At 39.8% G+C, this 24,828-nt stretch overlaps 1 protein-coding gene across 1 annotated transcript; it reads right to left on the bottom strand.

The window, feature by feature from the left end:
* Window positions 1-35: 35 nt before the first annotated feature.
* Window positions 36-15,059, bottom strand: cdh26.1 (cadherin 26, tandem duplicate 1). Its single transcript, XM_030423114.1, has 19 exons — window positions 14,805-15,059; window positions 8,076-8,132; window positions 7,894-7,986; window positions 7,647-7,799; window positions 7,400-7,547; window positions 6,991-7,163; window positions 6,752-6,880; window positions 6,477-6,662; window positions 6,089-6,351; window positions 5,041-5,186; window positions 4,704-4,931; window positions 4,391-4,612; window positions 3,976-4,097; window positions 3,769-3,840; window positions 3,161-3,217; window positions 2,926-3,003; window positions 2,206-2,247; window positions 1,941-2,012; window positions 36-1,360 (listed from the first exon to the last, which is right to left on the bottom strand). The coding sequence occupies exons 1-19, from the start codon at window positions 14,829-14,831 to the stop codon at window positions 1,142-1,144; spliced, it is 2,487 nt and encodes an 828-aa protein (XP_030278974.1). The 5' UTR covers window positions 14,832-15,059; the 3' UTR covers window positions 36-1,141.
* Window positions 15,060-24,828: the final 9,769 nt, after the last annotated feature.

Raw genomic sequence — 24,828 nt, 5'->3', positions numbered from 1 at the left:
TACTTTTTTGTGTAAGAATAAACGTAACGCATTAGTCATGTGACTCAAGTAATTTATTATTTAGTAATGGTTTCAAATCAGAAATCTGTTTCTTGAAGAATATCACTGTGTTTCCTTTTTCCTTATGTTGCCCCTGAATAAATAAATAAATATGAAAATCCCCTGTTTGTCTCCTACTTCTTGGCAGGCGGTACGCAGCAGCCTAAGGATGTGTAAGTGCATTATATTGAATTTTCAGGTGAAAGGGACAACAGCATCATAGTTGCATGCAAAGTGTGCCTGGGTGGTAAGCCAAAAGGCTGCGCAGCTACTTCCTGTCAGATACTCTCAGTTTCTGTCTACTTTCATGTAACCTGCTTCAAACAATGAAATGTTAGGTGTTAGTTTGATATAAAACCCTGTACTGATTGTTTTTTTTTTTTGTTTTCTAATCAAACATGACAAATTGATAGTAATAATAAGAGTATGCTGAGAATATAAGCAGTACCGTGTGCGAGGAATCCCAAAGAGGACATTTTTTTTGTTAACACAAAAGAACTCTACCACAAACGCAACATGCTTTTTAATGACAGTAGTCATGAAATGTAACAATTTACTTTCAACACTAACATTACCCAACACTGTTGATCAATGTGACATGGACATACATGATCACTATAAGCAGTTCCCACTCTACAACATTTGAGTTTGTTCTCTAAAATAGTGCATGTTCAAGAAAAGTCGATTGCAAAAATGCATAGAAGAAATCAAAGCAGTCACATAGTCCCCACCATTGTATCACCACATTTTTCAACCACAGGATTAGTACTGTTAAACAATCATAATTTCAACCAGTCAGATTTTTAAACAACAAAACATCATATTAACACTGCTGTGACAAAACCATCCTGAACCCTTCAAAACACTAGCAGCATCACTTCGAAGTACAAAAGTAAAAAAAAACAACCTAACAAACCCGATCTATGTTGAAACATCACATTTCAATGTCACCAGAGCATGAAAGTTTGGGCAGTGCATCCATTTCATGTTCAAGCAAGCAAAATACAGCCTCTTACTACATAACCCAATGAGTGAGCGCCAGAGCCAAATAATACATCTGTGATCGGAGCAAAGTGCTTTCAACCCAGTCCAGCGATTCCAGTTAAATTTGAATGTTTTTTTCTTTAATTGTCTGGTGACAGATGCCTCCCAAGGTCTTGAACTTTGGCCCCAAATCATTCAGAAACTTAAATTCATCCGCCGGGTCGCCGAATGACAGCTGATCCAGTGACTGGCATTTGCTCCCCTGTCCCTCGTAGCCATACTGGTAGGGTTGGTACGCTGGGCAGTCTACGTTGTTCCTATCAATAATGTACAGTCTCTGTGGGATTGAGGAGTCAACAAAAGATGTTTTGGTTATTTTGTCAGAAACACACAAAAACACATATAATAAGACATTTAGTCTGGATGTATGATGTTTATTTATGGTGCTTTAACTACTTCTTTCATTACTGAAAGCAGAGGCTGAACTTACAGGGATTATGTTTTCATCCCTATTATGTATATGAGGCTTACTGAAGTTTAATTCATTCCCTCTCAATTGTATTGTATTAGTAAAAGAAAACATCTTCCTATTTACATTAGTGTAAATTGGAAGATGATTCTAATCTAATTAAAAAGCAATACCTTACTTAGAACTAGTTAAATATTTGAAAGAAAATGAAATAGTAAATACAAATAAATGTTAAAATAATTCATGGGGGCCCCCTGGTGGTTTGGGGGCTCATTGCAGTCATTCTGGTGCACACAGGGACCGACAGCCTTGGTAAAAAAAAAAAGGCTGGACTTGTTAAGTACCAGCATTTATGTAGAGCTTTTATTCAAAGTGCTTTACAATTTCTCTCGCATTAAACCCCTTCAAATGCATCCCGATGGCAGCGAGCCACCATAAACTCTCTTACCCTGTCAATGTGATCCGCGACATGTTGATGTGACAGCATGCTGATAGAGCGCTTGAACCTTGATGAGTTTCCCTGTTCGCAGAGGGAAGAAAGAAGAGTAAGCACTTATGCTGTAGCCAAAACATTAGGTGAATGTTAGGGTTATGGCTTTCAACTACTTAATTAAGGGTATATATACATTAAAATGTGTATACAATGCAGTCAAAGAGGTTTATATTTGATCTGCTTATTAACACATACTAATTCAAAGAAGAGCACCACTTACCTGGTAGGTGTTCGTTTGGTTATTTGTATTCCAGGTAGAGTACTGAAATGAAGGAGATACACAGATTCAGTCCATACAACTTGACACTGACTGTATATGCATTTTAAACTGGAAGGACTCAGACAACATGCTAGAAAGTTTCTTTAATCAAAGAAAAATGTTTCAGTCTGCATCAGGACAATTACATCAGTAAGGGTAGACTTAAGATACGAGATGCCTTTCAGTATAACACAATAAAACTAAACAAAACCATGAATTACACAAGTGTGCGTAAAGTGCATATATGTGAATTAATTCATGTCTCTTATTTTGTTTAAAATACGTATAAAAATAGACAATTTTATTTGATGCATCAGACTGTATTTAAGTAAGTATTATCATTATTTTTTTTTTTAATCCCTATTAGAATATCATTTTATTGTATCTGTCTCTCTGTGTCTTCATCTGAGTCCAAAACACTACTAAAAGCTATTTAAGTTTTCGGGATATTGTGTGAACCATTAGACAAGTATAGACAAAAAGATTAACACAAACAAATGAGAGTTGTGCCGCCCCCCCGCCCCCCCCCCCCCCCCCCCCCCCTTGTGGATTAAACCAGGCAGTGTGCAGACTCTACAAAACACACCTATAGTCAACACCAATGGATCTCCCAGAAGCCATGGACATGCACATTAAAAGAAAAGTAAGGCCACAATTGTAATCACAGCTGTAGTCACTAACCATGCTTTGTCCTCTTTGGCTTCTGAAAGTGTCTCTTGCCTGCTGTTGCATGCCCAGTGAGGTCATGTTGGTGTTAATCTGGACAGGATATACAGCAAGGTTACAAGGTTAAATCAGGGTGGAGGAACTCTCCATTTAAACAAGTCCTGCTGCTGTACATATTCCTCAAAATCCTGTTGTCTTTTGTCTAGTAGAATTACAAATGCACAGAGACTATTTAGGACCTGTTACTCACCGTGGTAAACATTGGGCTGTTGTATGTATCCATGTCCTGTGACATTACTGGAGCCATCTGAGAAGTCAAAGCATTTTATCATAAGTTTTAAATGGAGAATTGTGGCCATAAGAACAACATCTTGAAAAAAAAACATGTTATATATATATATATCTTCTGGTGAAGCACAAACATTTATCTCACATTCAAAGGCTAATGATGCTTTTATAATCAATTAACTGCAATAAATGTGATCAGCACATCTGAAATAGATCATGTAGTCCCTCCTCACAGGGGGCAATTCATGATTTCTCAGTTGTTCTTGTGTTATGCTGGTCTTAAAGTTTACCCTGTGAGCTTCTTGTAACTCAGTGCTGTACAAAAGCCATGATGTGTCTACAGCATTCAGTAAAGCTTTACCACAGTATTACATCACATCTGTCTTCATCAAGAATGCTGATAGACAAAAGAAGGATTGTATTAAAGCTGTCAATCAATGTCAGCAAGTCTGGTAGCCACATTTTCGAAAACACTGACACTTTTCTTTGTGTAACTCATTTTACTGAGTTGACACACCTGAGAAAAAATACAAGGGGAATGTGAGGCTGGAAGTGGGAGAGGAGAAGTACCTGCAGGGGGTGCTGTTTGATACCATCTGTCATGGTCGGGCTTGTAGGTGTCAGGAGACGAGTGGGCTCAGCCTGGCAGAGAGGAGAAAAAAAGGAACAAATAGGCTGGAGTCCCCAAAATGTGTTACACAGCAGAGTTGGTGGAACACCATAGTCGACTCACTGTCTTACTTCTAGTAAATTTCACAAACAACATAGCCAACACACCTTGCATTCGGAGCCGCCTCCTTCTTGGTTGTACTTTATGAGAGTCTGGTTGCCCTCTTCCCGTATCATGGGCATGTGCATGAACTCCTTTCCACACTGACACATAAAGATGAGTAGCAGCACTGCAGACACACATTGAAATAGCGGTGAGAACAGAATTTCCATGCATTTTTATAAAGAAACTCTCAAATAATCGCTAGGGCTAATGGTGGCCCAAACTGGAAATTACACAACAGAAAGTTGTGTAATGAGAACGGTATAGTGAAAAGACGGCTTTGATAATTGTTTAGGCATTCGTGTTCAAATGATAAATCCTCACTGATAATAATTGCCCATCAGCAGTCAAAAGGACGTTTATTTACTTTTTTGTCATCTAAGGTCCTTCTATCATTGCCAGTGTTCACACAGTACTCACACAAAAACAAGAGGAGTCCTGCAAAGATCAATCCAATGCCAGGTGCCCCAAAGTTGACTGAAATCGGTTCTTTGCCACGGCAAACAGCTTTATCTCCACAGTCACACACCATCACTCGCAAAGAATCTTTTCCAATCGCATTCTGTTGGTCTCGAATCACCAGGGGCACTGTGTAGTTACCATAAGGAAGTGACTTCCGGCTAACAAGCCCACCTTCATCACCTGACAAAGGAAGAGAAGAGCGATGTTAGTGGCTCCTCAGTTGGAATGATTTTAGTGTTTTTCGTGCAGAGGTTTACCAATTTGTACTTACCAAAGGCTGGGTCTAGTTTCCATTGTTGCATCACAGTTTTATCATCACCCAGGGAGAAGGAGAAGGGCCCACTGAAAGGAGGGACATCTGCATCTTGTGCAGCCACCATGACCTTGTTAACCTTGTTTCCACACATAATGACACCTTTGTTGACCAGGTGAGGCAGATTGTCATTGATATCCCCCAAGTGGATGAGGACAGTGCCTGTACCTGTGGCTGGAGGTTCATCTTGGTAACCACAGCAAGGAAAGAAAACATTACATAAATCTTGGCATTTAGTTTGACCACATCATCCAGCTTGTGTTCAGTTGAAATATGCAGTAGAGTTCCTCCATACCAGCATCTATGGCACCGATAAGGACTGTGTACATGCTTGAGCCATTAAGAATGGGCGCCTCTCTGTCCATCTTCTTCTTTGATGTGATCTTTCCTGTTTTTTCATCAATGGTCACCCAGTCAGCTGGATCGCTTAACAGCACAAACCTAATAACACATATATGGAAGTGTAGGATAACATATTAAGTGAAAACATAGAATAGCCTCAAACCAAGTGTGTAGCTTCGTTATGTGCAGCAATCGAAATGGACCTTCATGACAATTTTTAACTTGAGATCTCATGGGTGGCAAGATTCTGAGCAAGGACACACATATAAATGTTTATGTGCAGGCTCTGTCTGAAGTATTACACAACTAGTGTACTACTACTATTAGTAGAAGTCAGTAGTGGAATGTGACAAAATAGATATACTTGAATACAGTACTAACCGTAAGTTTATATTTAGGTACTTGAACTTTACTTGAGTATTTCCATTTTTATTCTTATTTCCACTTTATACTTCTCTTCCAATACATCTCTTATGTAAATATTATACTTTTCGTTCTACTTTACACTATGTTTGGGTGACAATTTAAGTTACTGTACCACTCCAATTAGATTTTGGTGGTCATAGGTTAAGGTCCCTTTAACCTCATGGCATCACATTGGTGTAAACATGATCAAGAATGAGGACATTTATTCCAATTTGGGGACAAATGTCCAATCAGACTCAAGGATGAACTGATTAGAATTTTCTGGTCAAGGTCAACATTTTTGGTAAACTCACTCGACAACTTGAGGAACGTGAGATTTTTGACACAATTTCACACAAACGTGTGCTGTAATGTTTTCTTTCCAAACGTCCAATGGCATAAAATTATTCAAAGCCAAAGCTCATTAACAGCAACTTGACTGTTGAGTGGAGGCATGCAAGTCTGATTCAGTTATCGTATCCCTTTAGTTTTAAAATTGAACATTAAACAATATATCGTTATGAACTCTTAAATGCAAAAAAAAAAGTCCATCGCAGAGCTTAAGCTCAGCAGGCATACAGTACGTGGACACCAACCTGATGTCTTCTAGTTTAGAGTCGACATCTTTGATCTTTGGTGTGAACAGCTCCTTTCCTGGTAGCTCCTCTTCCCTCAGGTACACATCAGCAGGATTTTTCAAAAACTCAGGCGGGTCATTGACATCAATCACTTTTACTGTGACGTTGATGGAATCTGGCGTTGGAAGCTTGCCTCCTTTACTTTTACATATCCATAAGTCTTCCTGGTTTTTTACTCCGATCTGCAGGGTTGTATTCATTGTCCTCTCAAAATCCTTTCCCTGGAAGATACACATCAGTTTAGCTCAGCACTTGTACAGATGGTGTTTATGATGAATGATAAAACTTTGATCCTGGCCATTGTAAATGCATGAAAATTATCTTAGCATTAGAAAAGCAGAATTACCTTGATGACACTCAGAATACCCTCATTAGTGACAGGGTCAGTGTCAATCTGGTAGTTTTCCTCCTCATTTCCTTTAATGAAAAAGTATTTGGCACGCCAACCAGGTGTTCCAGGTGTGTCTTTGTCCTCTACAGCAACTCTCAAAAAATCATGTATGACTTCCGATTCATTCACCTGAGCATGGTACTAAACAAACAAGAGTTTCCATCTTTAGCATCATGCATCACTTTAAAAAGCAACTTTAGTAAAAGTAATATAACAAAACAAATCTGTACCTCTCTTGCCTTGAACGTTGGTGGATGAGTATTTGTGTCAACAATATTGATAATTCTAACGGCAGTGGAGCTAAGGGGCGGATTTCCTTTATCTACTGCTTGAACAATAACTTCATACATCTTTATTTTCTGCAACATACAGAAAAAAATATGTTTCAGACATTATATTGACAATCATCTTGTGTGTTTGTGTCTTTGTACATTCAGCTGCCCACTGAACCAGGCACAATAAGTCTTACATCATAGTCAAAACATCCATGTAAGGTGAGCTGGTGGTGATTGGTGCCTTCTATCTTCTTCACACCAATCCTGGGCTCTGCTGGTGCCTGTTTAAGTATACTGACGGTGAAATTAGAGTTGGGTGTGTTCTCCAGATCTTTATCCGTAACATCCAGCGGCACTTGCAAGACATCTACATAGTCAAGACAGGATAAAAAGGAGAGTGGTTATGTGATAGACAAGTAGGGAGTGGGACAAATATTGCACCGAATGACAATAGGATGTAAAATGAAATATCTTTTCACTTCTCTGTACTTGAAGATAATTGATCTATAGCCTTATTACTCCAGCATTTTTATTTGCTCTATGTGTGATACTCAGTGTCTGCAGGCACATACTATATGAGTCATTATACAACTTCATACTCACCCTCGGGAGCATTTTCCTTCACATTCACTTCCTTATAAGGTTGATCAAATAGAGGTTCATTGTCGTTGATGTCCTTTATTTCTACATCAAAAGATAGCTCCTTGTCCAACTTGTTTTTGGTATTTTTATCAAAGATATCAAACTTGATCTGTGGGTAAAAGTAATCATATTTTTTTAAATCCATCTTTGCAATTCTGTAGTAAGGGTATTCATCATCAGAGAGATTGGTAATGTGGTATTAGCTCACATGGAAGGGTCCACGGTAAATCTCTCTGTCAATTTTTTGTTGCAAGTAAACAAATCCTTTCACTTCATCAATGGTAATGAAGCCCACCGGGTGACGATCCACACCGTCTCCACTGATATGAAACACATGGTTCCCTGACATGGTATTGAACATCTGTTGTCAAGACACAAACCATTCACCTGTTACTGCTTGCCTGTTTGGCCCAATCAGGATATTCAGTTGCCACACTGATTTGTAATTTGATTACCTGCGAAATGTTCAGTGGGTATGGTCCCTCATCTTCCTCGGTCACCTCTATCGTAGACAAAACCCACCTTCTTTTGGAACGCGCCAAAACCTCCTGTTAAACCCAAAATTTAGATCAAACATGCAGTTGTTATCAAGAGTAAAACGTTTTGCCAGCTACAATTAAAAACATGATATAGTTACCGATTTTAAACCCCCTTTGAGGCCACTCCAAGACTCTGCCACGGCTATTGATGCAACCTACAACAGAAAAAACTGTTATTGGTAGTTGATACTAGCAGCGTTTCAATACGGGAGGTACTGGACAGTACGCAGTACCAGGACTTCTTCATTGTACTCTTGGCTAATGTGACTTTCTCTAGCCTACCAGCTGTTCTCACAAACTGCTGGTACTCATTTCTGCCCTCTCTATATTACACCAGTGAGGCGGGAGTGCCTCACAACTCACCAAAGTACACCAATCTGCAGGGGCGCTGTATAGGGGGGAAAAGTTAGGACAATTCCAAGGGCCCCTGACTGACAGTGGCCCCAAAAAAACGTATATAAAATCATTAAACCATCATCATTGAGTATATATTTCAAATCTAATAATACAATTGATGATCTCGTTTTTGGCAGTAAAAGTTAAATATCCCCATTAAGTAAACATCCATATTGACCCACCACCCCCCTGTATCTGCATGAAATGGTTTGGTCCTGCCTTAGCGCACTTCAGAAGCCCCTTTCACACTGCCGTTTGCATGCGGGGATCCTGCGCCAATTCTCCGCACCCTCCCCTGTGTGAAATTTTCAGATGCTGAGAAGGGGGAAATTTCGCTCTGGCGCTGATCCGCCTCTGGAGGTAGTATCAGGGCCGCATTATTGGTGAGCCGTCCCAGTGTGAACGGATAATCCGGAGGTACGGAGCGGGGGCGTGTCGGTCTGACAGTCTGATAACTGCACAGGTCCTTCACTCAACTAAATACAGAGAAATGCCCCACAAAGCAACGTTACAGGACCGAACAAAAGTAATGTAGTAACTGTAACTTTCTTTGGCAACTTATATGAGGAAAACAAATACCACAGCTGTACGTGGAGAAGCATCCGTCCTCCCGCCTGTCCTACCGACTCTTCCTCACATTTCTGCTCAAAAAACAGCATCTGTCACCGGCAAAAAACTTTAACTCATCGGGTGTTTGTGATGAAAATAAATCACTGCGACTGTCAGCCCTACGGACCGAGACTTTAGGGAACTTTCCCCCAGAAAACAGCCTCCTTCCCCGCGAGTGACAGAGTCAGACAGGGTCCTGTTTACTGATGGTGATTATGTATAATTATGTAATTTAGCGCAAAAAACTTAACTCCGTCACTTTCCAGGATGTTTGGTGGGTCAGGATCTCAAACACTACATATTATAACAGCATCCATATGATTATAAACTGTCCGCGGGTTTGGATTAACAGGGGGAACACCTGGGGAAACACCGACGTCATCAACATGACGTGTACCGTCATGCCTCTTTAGGAGCCACAGCGCCGGCTTTCTGTGTGAATTACACAGGTGAAGGCAGAGATGCTTCGCTCTGTGTGAATCACCATCGGCAGAGAATTGGCGAACCACCGCTCCGGAGATAATGCGGAGACGCTGTGTAAAAAGTGCTAGAGTGACGGTGTTTAGATGCAGTCAGTATATGCGCCAGAACTACAGTGATCACAGTGTTGCCTAAATCAAAATCTGGTTTTCAAAAAAGGAAAGAGAGGAAAGAGAGAGAGAAAAGACAAAGGAAAGGGTGTCAATCTGTAACCCAGTTTTTCACCAAGAAAGGTGGGTAGCCTCTAGTCTGTGAGTGGTATTAACCTGTTGGCTTAATGTCCATAGTGAAATAAGCTAGCTAGCTACAGACAAGTGTTAGCCTACATTTCATCAACATTTAATCAGTGCAGGGAAACTTTTAGCAAGATATTCATATTAAATCATTGTCCATGCCCCTTTTACCATTACAAAAAAGAAAAGGAAATATTTATTAATGGCAGAAATTCAAACACAAATTATTTTCTCACATAACGATCAATGAGGCAGAGTATAATTAAAATAAACATGTCGAACAGATACATCAAGTGCATCAGCAGCAGCAGCAGCAGCTGTCTGTCAGCTCCCTATAAAATAAAAATAGCCTATAATCCATATGTATTTCAGAATGATTTTCATGTATTAAAAACAGTTTTTAAATAAAAAGAGCATATGCATGTTTATATGTGATAAAGTTCAAATTCAGCTGTCACTAAAGTAGAATGTTTGGTCAGTAGTTTGGGACTCTCGCCTTCCTGCTTTGCAGTAGGAACAGAGGAGAACATTTCTAGTGCATGACAGACTGTGTGACTCAATACAACTCTCAACACAATCCGAGAAATGTTTATATTTCCTGGAAATCAAAAGATTAAATTGCAAAGAACATATAGCCTCATATGTGTATTTTTTTCACCCCAAATCCAATGCCACCGCCTGTGAGTCTACAGTTGTGGAGATAAATTAAACCTGCATGCAGGACTACAAGGTTCTTTTCACAAATATGGGAATTATAGTCAAAAATATCATTAAAATGCATAGTTTTATATAAAACGGCATCACATTTTTTCGCCAGCTTATACAAGGGCCCAATTAGATTTCTTTTCATGGGGCCCAAAATCCCTGGCGGCGCCCCTGCCGATCTGTGCCCATGTATTTTTAGAGTACCCTAGTTAGGCTGTTCAAACAGAGTACCCCAAAGTTGCCGTCTGCAGTAATCATTTTGGCATCTCTGTGCCAGTCGTGAGTTAGGAAAGAAAACACACATAAGAAATGGTGTCAGTAGCCCTTTTTAGATAGAAAAGGCGGCACATTCGCTCCAAGGTAAGGGCGGCAATGTGCCGGCCTGTCTTTCTAAAACGGAGGCGTAATATTCCTCCTTTTCCAAAAGCCGCCTCTGAGGTAGGCGTAAGCATGTGCTGTGAACGGTGACATAATTTTGTCTTCAAAATAAGAGCTTTACATTGCACCCCATTGGAGTTTAGAACTGGGTTCTTAGCGGGGGGCTTTTAATTTGAAAGTAGCAACCGTCCTTAGCTTTCCGACACAACATCAAGCTAACACAACAAAACAGCTACAGAAAGTGAGGAGATGTTAGCATCTCCTGGATCTCAGCAGCTGTCCAGTTGTTCATCTTAATGTTCGCGGGTGAAATGAAGGACTGACTGCTGTGATCAGCTGTTTCTTGGTTTTAAAACTCCCCGGCTGTGGGTCGCACAACAGTGCAGGTCATTTACACCTCCGCCCACCTCACGCAGAGGCCTGCACATCGAGGCCGAAATAAGTGTACCCTCCAAGCGGAAAATCGGCAGACCACAGCAGACCCTTAATTTGCCACCCTCTGTCTAAAACCGCGGACCGAGCAGCCAAGGACGGGCAAATTGGCGGCTTGGTGCTCTGTCTAAAAACGGCTACTGTTGGGGCGCCCATTAGCTCAGTTGGTAGAGAGGGCATCCCATGTACAGAGGCTTTGTCCTCGCTGCAGCAGCCCCAGGTTCAGTCCTATGGAAGTTAAATCAAGTCATTAATCAAGAGCATAGATTTTCAGTTTGAGAGCATGATTTCATTCCTTTTCAGTGACACAGCTCCTTTGTGTGCTCAGATTTTTTCTCCTCATGCTCACATTTTGTGCTCGCACTTAAATGTCTTCTGCTTTCTTTCAAAATGTCTGCTTGAAACCCAGAGACCCAGCATTTATTTGGAACCAGCGGTTATTTATCAAAATATACACCTGCATCGGCGTTTAAAGGGGACCCTGCGGTTAATTGACACGCGGCTATTATTTGGTAATATACGGTACATTTACACCCAACTCTGTACGCCGGGCCGGGATGCGAACCAGCGTCCCATGATGCAAAAAGCATCATAAACGGATGTTCTTAACCGCTGTACCATCGTTTCAATCATACTAACCCTTCACTATTTATACTATATAACATATCCCGCTGCCTGGGTAGCTGGCTATTGGCTAATATGGCGAAAGTAGAGTCGCTATTGTTCTACTTTATGTTGATGTAGCTATTGTAATGAAAAGCACGGGCGCTCATGTATTGATTAACTGATATTTTATTCCAAAAGTCGTCAAAAAATAAAGGGAACCACCACATTTAACAGCCTGGAGGACGGAAGTAGATAAACCCGGTAGAAACAGTGCCCGTCCGTATGCGACGCTCCTTGAAGTACAGCGAACGCATCCGCAAAGAAGCGGGGATATTCTGATTGGTCAACAGTAGCCGGCCTTCTATTGGTTGATAGTGTTGATACACAAGAAAAATCCGTGAGCAGAGGAGAGATCCGAGAGCAGAACTTGACCTGTGAGCAGGTGTGTGTTCTGTGTGTGTGCACTTAGACCTGAGCGCGCAGAGGGCACATTTGAATGCGAGCGAATTTTTTGTGTGCAAGAAGGACAAATGTGAGCACAGGCATGTGATTTTTGAATTCAAGCAGACATTTTGAAAGAAAGCAGAAGAAATGTAAATGCAAGCACAAAATGTGAGCATGAGGAGAAAAAATCTGAGCACGCGAAGGAGCTGTGTCACTGAAAAGGAATGAAATCATGCTCTCAAACTGAAAATCTATGCTCTTGATTAATGACTTGATTTAACTTCCATACAGTCCCAGCCTGGGGCACTTTGCTGTGTGTCACCCCCCTCTATCTCATCCTGTCTCCTGTCATCTCTGAAGCTGTCCTATCAATAAACCCGTACAGGCAAAAAAAAAAAAAAAAGAAGAAATTGTGTCACTGCTGTTTGTGATTGTGTTTATACATAGGCCTATTTATTCCTCAGAGATGACTAGAGACACACATGGACACAAGAAACATTGGCCTGCTTATGCGGGGTAACATGAAAGGTTCCATGCAGTGTTTCCCCTAGATTTTTTGGTAGCAGCAGTGCTGTGAGTCGGTAACACACACACACACACAGACACGGAAGAAAATTTTGAAAAATAACCCTTTAAATGGTGACTACTGGTGAGAATATTTTTTTAAAAATTGACAGATTGAGATTTAGGCTGCGTCCGAAATTCCATACTAACATGCTATTGAGTTTGCTAAAACAGTATGTGAGATTTTTTAGTATGTCTGAAACCTTAGTATGGAGCCAATAGTACGTGAAGTGCATACTTTTTCCAGTAAATATTATAGTATGCAAGCACTGGACACTACGCCGGCATAAATATCCCACAATGCAATGCAGCGGTGATGACGACACCAACACAACAGACAATGGCGGACAGCGACCAATGCAGCTCTGGTGTAACGTCTTACGTTATAACGCTTCAATTTAAGTTTCTAATGGTAGCCGTTTAATCAACTTTAGCTCCTTGTTAACTCAGTTAACATTGCAACCACAACAGTGTGTCATCATAAGTGAAACCTTATCCTTTAGTAAAAGCCAAATAGGACATACAAGAGCATTATTAAAGATTGCAGACTGAATTTATACAAATAGCAGTAATGACATCAATAATCGATTTCAAGATAAATTAGGGTGTAGTGCTTTCACTGTGTGCAACTTAAATTTGCCATTCGCCCTTGATAATTAACCTACAAAAATCATGTCATTTTTGCAGCAGCAGCGCAGAATGCATATAGGAGCAAACACTGTTACATGTAATATATTAATTAATATATAACGTCATTATATAAATCAAGTCCATGCATGTTTAGTAAAAAAACAGTAAAGCGTTGACAGTGCTGTTAGAATAACCAACTTTTATCTTCTCCATATATTTTCAACCATATCCCGTGACCTGCATAACTCCTAGGCGTAAATCTAAAGGTTCAAAACAGAGTTAGAAAGATGACCTAAAGTTTCTAGAATTTTTGTTTGTGATGATTGTTTGTGTCTTTTTTTATTTTAATAGCAGACATTAAAGATGTGATTGGAAATGAGCAGAAAAATTGGGCATGACATCACACAAGTTCCCCAGCTGCACGCAAACCAGGGGTGTCATGTTTATCTGTGAATTTTTATTTCTATCTTTCTATCATATTATATGTATGCATCATATCAACGTCTCGGCAGGTTTTCCTTGTTTTGGATTAAAACAACCAATAATCTGACTGACATAAAGATGATTATCATAATGCCTGATAGTCAGACGCTTAAAGGAATTTGGTTTTCATTTCATTTAATGCCTTTAAAAAATTGGTGAGATGGAGATCTGCAAAGGGAATAACAATGAAAAACACAGAGATCCCATCCTTTACTTGATATCTATCTGCAAGCCACCCGTTCACTTGAATGGGTTTGTATTGAGAACTACCCTTGTTATTGATATGTTTTTGAAAACTATCAAATCGAATTTACTGGAAAGTGTAACACCTGCACACCGCAACGTACAGGTCAATTCAATCACGCACTGGGAGCAAATGATTCTTCTTGTTGTTCATTTAAGGTTCGCAAAGCCTAATTTTTCCTTGCAAAAGTTTGGAAAATGGAAAGTGGGTGATTCAAAACATAAGAGGGTTAAGTTTTAGCTAAGTTGATAACAGGAAGATGTACAATAAAACCCTAATCGAATACAACAACTCTGGGTTGGGTCTTGTACCTGGCTCTGTTGTAAGCAGCTCATGTTACCATACCCATATTTCCATACATAGAACTGGTTTAGCCTGATGACTTCATACTTGCCTGTAGGCGTTTAACTTACTGACTAGCAGCACCTAGACTTTTCTATACAATCACAACCAACATTTTGAGCTGTGAGAGCAACGTATTATGTAAAAAAAAAAATACTGAAACATTCACTCTGTACTTCATGTTCAGTGTTGACTAAAGTTTTGCTTGTTTAAACAGTGTGACAGTCTGTATAATTATTCATATATACATAACTGTAGATAATTCAGAATTTCAAGCTTACCAACAGAAGCAGGTTAATGGTCCTCATCTTGATCCACTCTGCTTGATATCCTCTGTGGGAGTACCTCCACAGAATCAGAGACAGTATGAATATAAGTCTGGAGAAGACAGCCCACAATGCCTGCAGGCATCCAGTCGGCTCAATTTGAAGTCAACAAAAGGTTGGTTGTTCATGCACGCAATGTGCAATTTTAACTGTGTTTTTTTCGTGTGTAGGACAGGATCAGTTGGAGCTCATGTCATTTTCCTGTATATTTGCATCCGTGCCCTAACATATTTTATGAGAAAGTACACAGTAATGTGGCCTTTCAATGGGCTGTCTTGTGCTGAAAAACAGGGCTCGGCTCAGGTGTACACCCCTCCCACATGTAGCTCAGGTTACCTTGTCTTATTCATGTCTGGCTTATATCACATGCAAACATAGCTCAATTTCATAGATCTTTTGGGTGCTAGTTAAGTGACCAACAAGGATTTTATTCCAACTCTACAGTATTCCCATGCCAACTAAACCAGCTGTCAGCCAAGAATTCTTGGTAGACTTTGTCCTGTTGACGAGGGTTCTTTTCTGGGGAGTTTTTCCTTACTCGCATCGAGGGGTCTAAGGACAGAGGACGACGTTCAGCGTAGCGATTGTAACGCCCACTGAGGCGAGTGGTTGTAATTTTTGGCTATATAAATAAGACTGATTTGACTTTTCCACTTACATATTCCTATACAAATACAGAATATGGGCACCAATTGGGTCTAGTTTTGTCTGTATTCTTTTTTAGATACATTTGTTTTTTATCATTTAAAAAAAAAGTGTTGCAAATCAAGCTCAAGTTTTGAGTACAACAGATGAGTAATGGTGTTCCACAGCCTGAAGAAAGAAAACTGATCTGCAGTCCAGTAGTGACACATTACTTGAAATTGAGTCAAAGGATTAAGTTACAAATTATAATAAACCTTTAAGTGAGCATGTGTCCGGCTTGCCAAAGGCAACTTTAATTGGAGCCCTAACCTGGTAAGTAGAGCTGGTTGGCAGAGGGCAATGACAGAGTACACTTGGAATGCCCCCAGAGACAACTATCAACCCATTAAAGTTCCTTCGATTTAGTAGTTTTAAGCCACATTATGATCCGACATAAGAATGTTTTCTTCCTTCTCTCCAAGCTTCCATCCTTGCCTTTGGTTTATTTATTTTTGTCACTCTGATTAATACCAGATGGGCAGATGCATTTGTGCCCTAGGAAAAATAACTGCTTGGCTCACATGCTAACTTACCCACATCATTAGACATGACTTGTTAATAAGAAGGCAATTTTGTGTTCTTTCATTGTGAATGTGCCAAGGAAGCTTCATGCCAGCATGTGGCTCAGTGGTTGCTTTTCTCAACTGCCTGTCTGTCTGTATTCACATCTTTTACTTAAGTCAAAGTAGCAATATCAGAATGTGAAAATACTCAGTTGTGAGTTAAAGTGCATTCAAAATTTTACTCAAATAGAAGTACAAAGGTATTGAGTTGCAGAATATCCCCCGTCACTGTAGTGCTACGGCATTGTATACTATATAATCAGTTTTATTTGCTCCCCTTGTATTCACTCTGTAGCTTGTCATGGTTGAGCTTCTTTTGACCATAATACTTTTTAAAGGTAGTTGGATGTTTGGTAATTGAAGCCGCTCAATATATCATTTTAGAAATTCTTTACACATTGGTTATTGTAAACTTTTAATCTTAAAAGTAACGAGTAACTAAAGCTGTCAGATAGTTGTAAGAGAAGAAAAGGTACTACATTTTTGTATCAAATCTAGAGTAGAAGTAGAAAGCAGCCTAATTTGTAAGCGTAGTGCTTGAGTAATCAAACGTTGCTTTCTGGCACTGCTCGCATTATATTTATCGTCATGATCTGCCCTATGGCATGTTTACCGGTTTTATAGGTGGGGTTTCAGAATGTAGTCTCCGTTGAGAGTTAGTGGTATTCTCATTCCAGTCCACCCGACGATTATCACATGGATATACAGCAAGTCATGAGTGAAGCATAAAAAGGAAATACTCTGTCATGATCGTAAAAATGTGTGATTTTCAAATCTGATTTCAGTGGAAAGACGTTCTGGTCATCTCGGTCAAAATGCAGACTTGTTCTGCCAGTCAGTGTCCTGACAGTGTGGGAATGTAATTCAGTTTCAATGAGTGTCTCTCTAAGCGAAACGTTTGGCAGAAAGATAAAGAGGAGAGCTCCTCCCTGGTAATTTATCCTCATGTCACCTTCAGATTCTTTGTCTTGTCACAAGACGAGATGGCATGTTCGAACTGCAGTGAATCACAACCTGATGGGTGTTTATGTTCCATTTGTTCTGGTGTGTGATTTTTGTGATCATTGAAAGTAAGAACAAACAAAACTCCTGCGTGAACAGATCTCAAGCCCTAATGCTGATTCTGCTGCACAAGTTTGTCTGTTCTTCTGATGATGATTGCGGAAAAGTGGAAAACAGATGAGTTCAGACTTCTCACCACACTGTACTTGGCAGCAAATAACTCACAGTTTTCAGAGTTGAATGTTGATTAGGTTTCATTGCAAAAAAAGCAGGTACCTAACACCAAGGTTGTCTGTGGAGATCATTTGAAAGCAAAAGCGCATATGCCTTTATACACTAAGTGTAACCCCTCCTGTTGGGGGCTGTAGGCTTTGGTACATCCCTACCTGAATTATTTTTGCTTGTTCAGTCTCCTCTCGGCACTATGGTTTTCTGTTTCTCATCTGAGTGCTTTCAGATGCAGTTAATCTGTCACTAAAACTTAATAGCCTCTGCATTCCACATTTATAGCTGTTAGTCACCGAACACAATGTGAGTGATACCTGTAGCCAATTTAACTTGATAGTTGATTCCTGAGTCAGCAAACAAATTCTGACTCTGTTGAAAGAATTTGACGCTCTGTGGACGAGACTAATTATCTTTCTCGAGAAGTTTCGCACGCAATGATGATTGTCAGACTTAACAAATAGGATTGAAGAATAAGCCGTTGGAGTTCGAGGTTTGAAAGTGCTACGGCATAGACAGAGATAGAGTTTTTTTGTTTTTTTATTTAAGATTCAGTCCTTTTGGGGCGCTGTGGAGCCACGAGCCAAGATGGCAGCTTGAGGTGGAAGCTCCAGACAACTTTGCACTAAACAACTTTGAAACCCAAAGTAAAGAACAACAACTGAATTCTGAATATGTCAAAGGCAGCCGCAGCTAAAGACTGTGATATTTTCACCCGAAAACGCGGTCCTCAAACGCCCAGAACCAACACTGCAGCAACGGAGCAAGTCAATGTAACGTTAGCTGCTAACAACATGGCGAACGGCGGTGCTTTCTGAGCTAAAGTCACTCCACGCTGAGTTCGGAGGTTTTGGATCCAAGCTGGACAGCATAGACGACCGCCTGGGTAAGATGGCCAGCTCCATCGCTACTCTGGAAACTAACTTGTCCGAGGTGAAGCAAAATGTTTCTTCCAATACCAAACGAATGGAAGAGGCTGAAAACCGTATAGCAGCAGCAGAGGAGCTCACGGAGAAAAACCAGACAGAACTAACCAAAGCCATGAAAAAGATCGCCTCCCTGGAGTCGAAAGCTGAAGACTTGGAAAATCGGAGCCGGAGGAAGAACTTACGGCTGTTCGGGCTCCGGGAGGGCGCTGAGGGCAGCCGGCCGCTGTTGGAATTCATGCAGGAGATGCTGCCGCGCTGGCTGGGCTCAGACACCGGGAGATCCTTCATCCTGGAGAGAGTTCATCGGACCTTAGCACCGCCGAAGCCAAACCAGGACAGAGCGGTTCTCATCCGATTCTTGCAGTTCCAAGATCGTGAGTTTGTTTTCGATCCACTAAACAGCGTATTATCACATACGACGGGAGCCGCCTGTTCTTCGCCCAGGACCTCTCGGCTGAGACCATACGGCAGCGGCGCGCGTTTGATGCGGCCAGGAAAGTGTTTGCCGAGCGAGGGACCTTCCGCGGATTCCAGTATAATCCATGCAAGATGAGGATCGTACACAATGGGAGAATGCACCTCTTTACATCACCAAAAGAGGCGGAGGACTTCCATCGCGAACACGGTTTAGAGGTCTGACCAGGATAACAGTGAGAATTATCTGCTTTCTTACACATAAGAACCAGTTTAAACTGACTATCTTAAAGTAATGAAACGATACTGAGTCCCTGGTGATCCTCCTTTCTTTCTCTTAACCTATTTTATTTCTAGCATCTATTATTTTGAAAAGACATTGTATTTTAGAGGGTGTTTTACTGCCAGGGTAGCTTCAGTAGCTGTGTTATTTTCCTTGTTTTCATTATTATAACAGGTGATATTTGCTATTTAACTGACATTTATTTTTCTCTTAATCCATCTCTTCTTTAAAAGAGTACTACCTCTTAGGCTTCCGTCATTTTTGAAATTACATCGTATTGAGAGGCTGCCTGGACATCCAGAGTTGTTAAGTTATTTTATTTGTACAACTTTTGTTGCTTCTGAAACTTTCATTTCGCCAGACCTAAATGGACATTTACTGATTTACATCGTTGTTACTCTGGTGTTATTTTTTATACCATGTGGGTTGAATACACGTGTTCTAATAGATAATGAGGTGCACGGTTGGTGGACACCACTTGTTGCCTGTGGAGTTGGGTTTTCACAGTTAGCTGCTCCTCCATATGGTGGATCAGCACAAGTCCTACAATTTCTTGTATTGAGTAAGGGGAGGGGATTTCAAGTGTTCAAATGTTCATATATGTAAATGTATATTTGTCTTTTTTTAATTTATTTTTTTATGTCTACCACACACTCAGCACACCAGTATTATCTTCGGCGACTTTTCCTAGTAAAACCATAGATTGTGTAAAACTGACTACTATATATGGAACAAACTACAACCCAGAATACTCTTGATATAAAAATAACAAGCTGGAATGTTAGGGGGATGAGGAAACTGACAAAACTGAAACAGGTCATAGGCAGGATTAAACAGCTTAAATCCAAAATAATTTTTATTCAAGAATCCCATTTGACAGCCTCAGATATTAAATTGGTACAGAGTAGATGGCCTGGTCAGGTAATATATGCATCATACAATAATTATGCTAGGGGTGTACTTATTCTTATTCATAGAATGATACCATTTCAGACCATAAAAACAATCAAAGACCCAGTCGGAAGATATGTTATTATTCATGGTCATATTCTATCCCTCACATTAAACCTAGTTTGTGTGTATGGCCCGAATGAAGATAACCCCAAATTTTTTGAAGATCTTTTCCTGACCTTGTCCACTTTACGAGGCTCTTATATAATTGGGGGAGACTTCAATTGTGTTCTAAATCCAGCAGAGGACCGATCCACAGGTTGTGATACCTCTAAGACACAAGCTAGAAAATCATTAAAACAGTACATAGTGGATTTAAATTTGGTTGAAGTATGGAGGGAACAGAATCCCGACAAAAGAGAATACTCCTGTCACTCCAGTGTTTGTAAATCCCGCTCCCGTATTGACTACTTTCTTATCTCAAGAGAGCTTTCATCTAAGATTAAAAGTTGCTGGTATGATAGCATTGTAATTAGCGATCATGCTGCTATCTCACTAAGTATTCATATAGAAAAATTCATCCATAGTCCCCCTAATTGGAGATTACAGGTTAGGTGGCTTCAGAATCCCGACTTTGTTAAACATGTAGGAACTAAAGTAGATAGTTATTTTGAAATTAACACAGATCAAACCAGTGCTAGCACGAGGTGGGAGGCGTTTAAAGCCTACATTAGGGGGGAAATCATTAGCTACACAAGCTCCAAAGCTAAACAACAAAGAATAGAAATGGAAAATTTGGAGAAACAAATAAAGTCTTTAGAGATAAATCTAAATAAAAACGATGACTCGACAAAACAAAGGGAACTATTACTCTTGAGAACTCAGTATAATAAATTATCTGCCGATAAAGCTGCAAACAGCTTATTGTGGCTGAAGCAATCTTATTACGATCAGGGGGGAAAGGCTGGAAAACTCCTGGCATGGAGAATCAAAAAAATGCAGTCTGATAGATCAATTAACAGTGTAATAAATTCCTCGGGGGACCTAACAGTAGATCCACAGGAAATAAATAACTGTTTTAGAGAATTTTTTGAACATTTATATAGATCAGAATGCATTCAAGCTTCAGTAGAACGAGATGAATTCCTTTGTCGGTTACAATTTCCGGAACTGACGGAGGATGTGAAAGATGAGTTAGATAGTGGCCTAACAGTTGAAGAGCTATCACAGACTATCCATAACATTAACAGTGGTAAAGTACCAGGTCCTGACGGCCTACCAATAGAATTTTACAAGACATTTCGGCAAAAATTACTTACCCCACTGTTAAATATGTATAATGAGTCATATCAAAATGAAACTCTCCCACCCTCTTTGAGGCTAGCAATTATAACTCTGATCCTGAAACCAGGTAAATCATCTACGGAGTGCCCCTCCTATAGACCAATAAGTCTACTCGGAGCGGATACAAAAATCCTTTGCAAAGCCCTAGCAATGAGATTGGACCCTCATATTCCACTACTAATTCATAATGACCAAAACGGTTTTGTAAAGCAACGCCAAGGATTTCACAATATTCGTAGAGTTCTCAACATACTTTATGAAAAATTTGATACTAGGGATGCGGCGATGCTGGCACTGGATGCCCGACAGGCCTTTGATCGAATAGAATGGCCATACTTATTTAATGTCCTGTCTAGATTCGGATTTGGAAATAACTTTCTTAAATGGATTCGTATTCTATATACAAATCCAACAGCAAGTGTCTTAACAAATGGTACAGTTTCTAAACCAATAATCTTGGAGAGGTCTACTCGCCAGGGATGTCCTCTGTCACCGATGCTGTTCATACTGGCCATAGAGCCCTTGGCTATGGCAATAAGAACACAGACAGGCCTGTCGGGCATCAAAATTGGGGAGCAGGAACATCGAATTTCTTTATACGCTGATGACGTAATCATTTTTTTAACAAATCTATCTGTCAGTATTCCAAACTTAATGCAACAGATTGAAAGGTTTGGACGATTTTCTGGTTACACTATTAACAACTCAAAATCTTCAATATTATTTTTGAACAAGGAAGAAAGACTAAAACCAGTTATAAATACCCCCTTTACAAATGCAAAGAAAGGATTCACTTACCTTGGTATAAAAATTACCCCTGAAATCCATAAGATTGTCCCTACAAACTATGACCCATTAATAGATGAGGTGAAGGAGACATTGGATCGATGGAGGACACTGCCCATATCAATGATTGGCCGGATAAACATGATTAAAATGACCATTTTACCAAAATTTTTATATTTTTTTCAATCACTCCCTCTTCCACTTCCAAAAGAGCTCTTTGACAAACTCCGTAGTATTTTTAGTAAATTTATCTGGAATGATAAAAAACCCAGACTAAGGCTTGGGCTGCTATACCTGCCTTATGAAAGGGGAGGGCTAAGACTCCCTAATCTGAAACTGTATTATTGGTCTGCCCAGTTACGCTCTGCAATGTTTTACTTTTCAACAGAGACTTCTCCATCCTGGGTGAATATTGAACAAGCGTCAATACCAAATCTTCCACTCAAGCTTTATTTGTATTCTGCAGACCCAAAACAGTTGAGAAAACAACAGCGAACCCTTTCCTTAAAAACACTATTGACAACTGGTATAAAACACATCAGTATATTAAAGACACTCCTCTCATATCCCGCTTCTCCCCCATATGGGGTAATGCATATTTCAGGGCAGGAAGAGCGGATGGTGGTTTTAAAATCTGGTCTGATAGAGGTGTAGGTAAAATAGAGGACCTTTACATAAATGGTAACTTTCTCACATTTGATCAGTTGTGTCAGATCTATAACATCCCAAGAAAACATTTTTTTAAACATTTACAATTAAAACATTTTATACAGTCAAACTATAAGCAAATGTTATCTGAACCACCTCCACTTTCACATCTTGAAAATCTTATTCTTTCAAACTTAAATGGGAGGAGACAGATTTCTCTATTCTATATGACTTTATTAGCATTTGATAAGTAGTCCACTATGGACAGACTAGAGGCATGGAGACGAGATGTTCAAGAAGATATAGATACAGCCGATTGGGAAAGGGCATGCTTAAAAGCTCAAAAACAATCAATCAATACAAGAATGAAGTTATTACAGCACAAGTGGTTAATGAGAACTTACATTACCCCAGTTAAACTGAATCGTTGGTGCCCTGACATTCCGGACACCTGTATTAAGTGTTCGGAGGGAAAGGGCACACTGTACCATTGTGTATGGGAGTGTCCAAAGTTAAATAAATACTGGAAAACTGTCTTTGAGAAGATATCTGAGGTTGTGGGTGTGAAGGTCCCCCACCAAGCAACACTGTGTATACTAGGCATATATCCAGGCAACTTTACTGTTAGCTCAAAACAGTCAATTCTGATTGACTTTGGTCTCCTGCAGGCCAGGAGAATGATTGCTTTATCGTGGAAAAAAACAGATATACCTTCGATACATGTGTGGGTAAAAGAGATGGCATCCTGTGTTGTACTGGAGAGGTTGACTTGTATAACTAGAGGAAAGGCAGAAAAATTTGAAAAGGTGTGGAGACCGTTATTAGAGTTTCTTGGGCGTCAGAGTGCACACCTTGATGTTGTTGTAATGAGCTGAGTGTTTTGTGATGTCGTTATATTATTATTTACTTCATTATTTATTGTCATTTTAGTTTTTTTTGTTTTTTTTAATATATGAAACGTGATGTCTTTAATGAAAAATGTAGTAACTACGCATATTTCACTGTCTTTGTCAATGTTATTGTGTGTTTGTATGTGTTTAATATGTTTAAAAGTCAATAAAAATATTGTTGAAAAAAAAAAGATTCAGTCCTTTAATCTTCTCTGGGAATTGGAAATATTGTATATCGGTACAAGTTACAAGTAAAAATGGTTTGTTAAACATATTTGTGGTTTTCAAAGTAAAAAAATCTAACTTTTTCTACTCGGATTTTATGTTTTTTTTGTGATTTTAGGTCCATTGTGTTACTACAGTATGTCAAAATAAAAAAATAACTGTACAGTCACACATGTGAGGTTGTGCTGAAAATAATGACACCAAGTAAATAGTTTTTAAGGTGAAATATAATGGCAAAATCAAAAATAGTCAAAAACGGCCAATTATACCCTGGAATATCGGATTTCACAACAAACCTAAATATCCCTGACGCCCCCCCTTCAAACACAGCCTCATTTGGCCATCCATGAAAAAGCCTCTTAACCTCCCACTTTTTTATAGGAATACACTCTTCTTACGGGCACTGCACTAGTAGAATGGATGACAAAAACAATCCAGGTTAGGCATAGTTCTGCTCCTCGTAGCTTTAAAAAATGGCTCTACAAACAGCACCTGTAGTTACAGTGATAGACGACTCAGGGTGGGTACATAAACCCAGTAAAAAAAGGGCCCCAGGACTTAATTATAGATTGTTCTTTTTAACTGTACTTTTAAATGTCCAGTGTAGTTTATTATGACTCTGTTGCAGCCTCTCCCCTGCTGAGCTTCTCAACATAAACACAAAGAGTGTCAGCAGAGCAGAGAGCCTGCGGTGGAGACAGCGAAGTGAATCGGGTGAACATAACTCGAAGTTGTGATTTAAAAGCTTCACAACTTAAATGCACCAATACAACTTATTAATAAGTTTAAACACGTAAGCATGCAGAAACTGATTTACACAAGGCTATCGTGCTGACTGGGCTACTTATACTACCGGTACGCCAAACTGAAAGCTGTATGTATATAGTCTAACTCTTTAGCTCAGTTTGCAACATACAGGCATCTTAGAATATAAAGACAAAAATCCTGAGAACTTGGCTGCTAAGGTAAACCAGCCCCTCCTCCCTCTACCAGCAGAGCCTACAGGATATGACTCACATCAGCAGAGGGAGAAGGACTGATACTAACTGAAGTCGCTGCCCTTCATTATTTCTCACCCTCACTCACTATTTTGAT

The sequence above is a fragment of the Sparus aurata genome, chromosome 7, assembly GCF_900880675.1.
Source record: "Sparus aurata chromosome 7, fSpaAur1.1, whole genome shotgun sequence".
NCBI lineage: Eukaryota > Metazoa > Chordata > Actinopteri > Spariformes > Sparidae > Sparus > Sparus aurata.
This window is presented reverse-complemented; position numbering and strand designations above follow the sequence as displayed.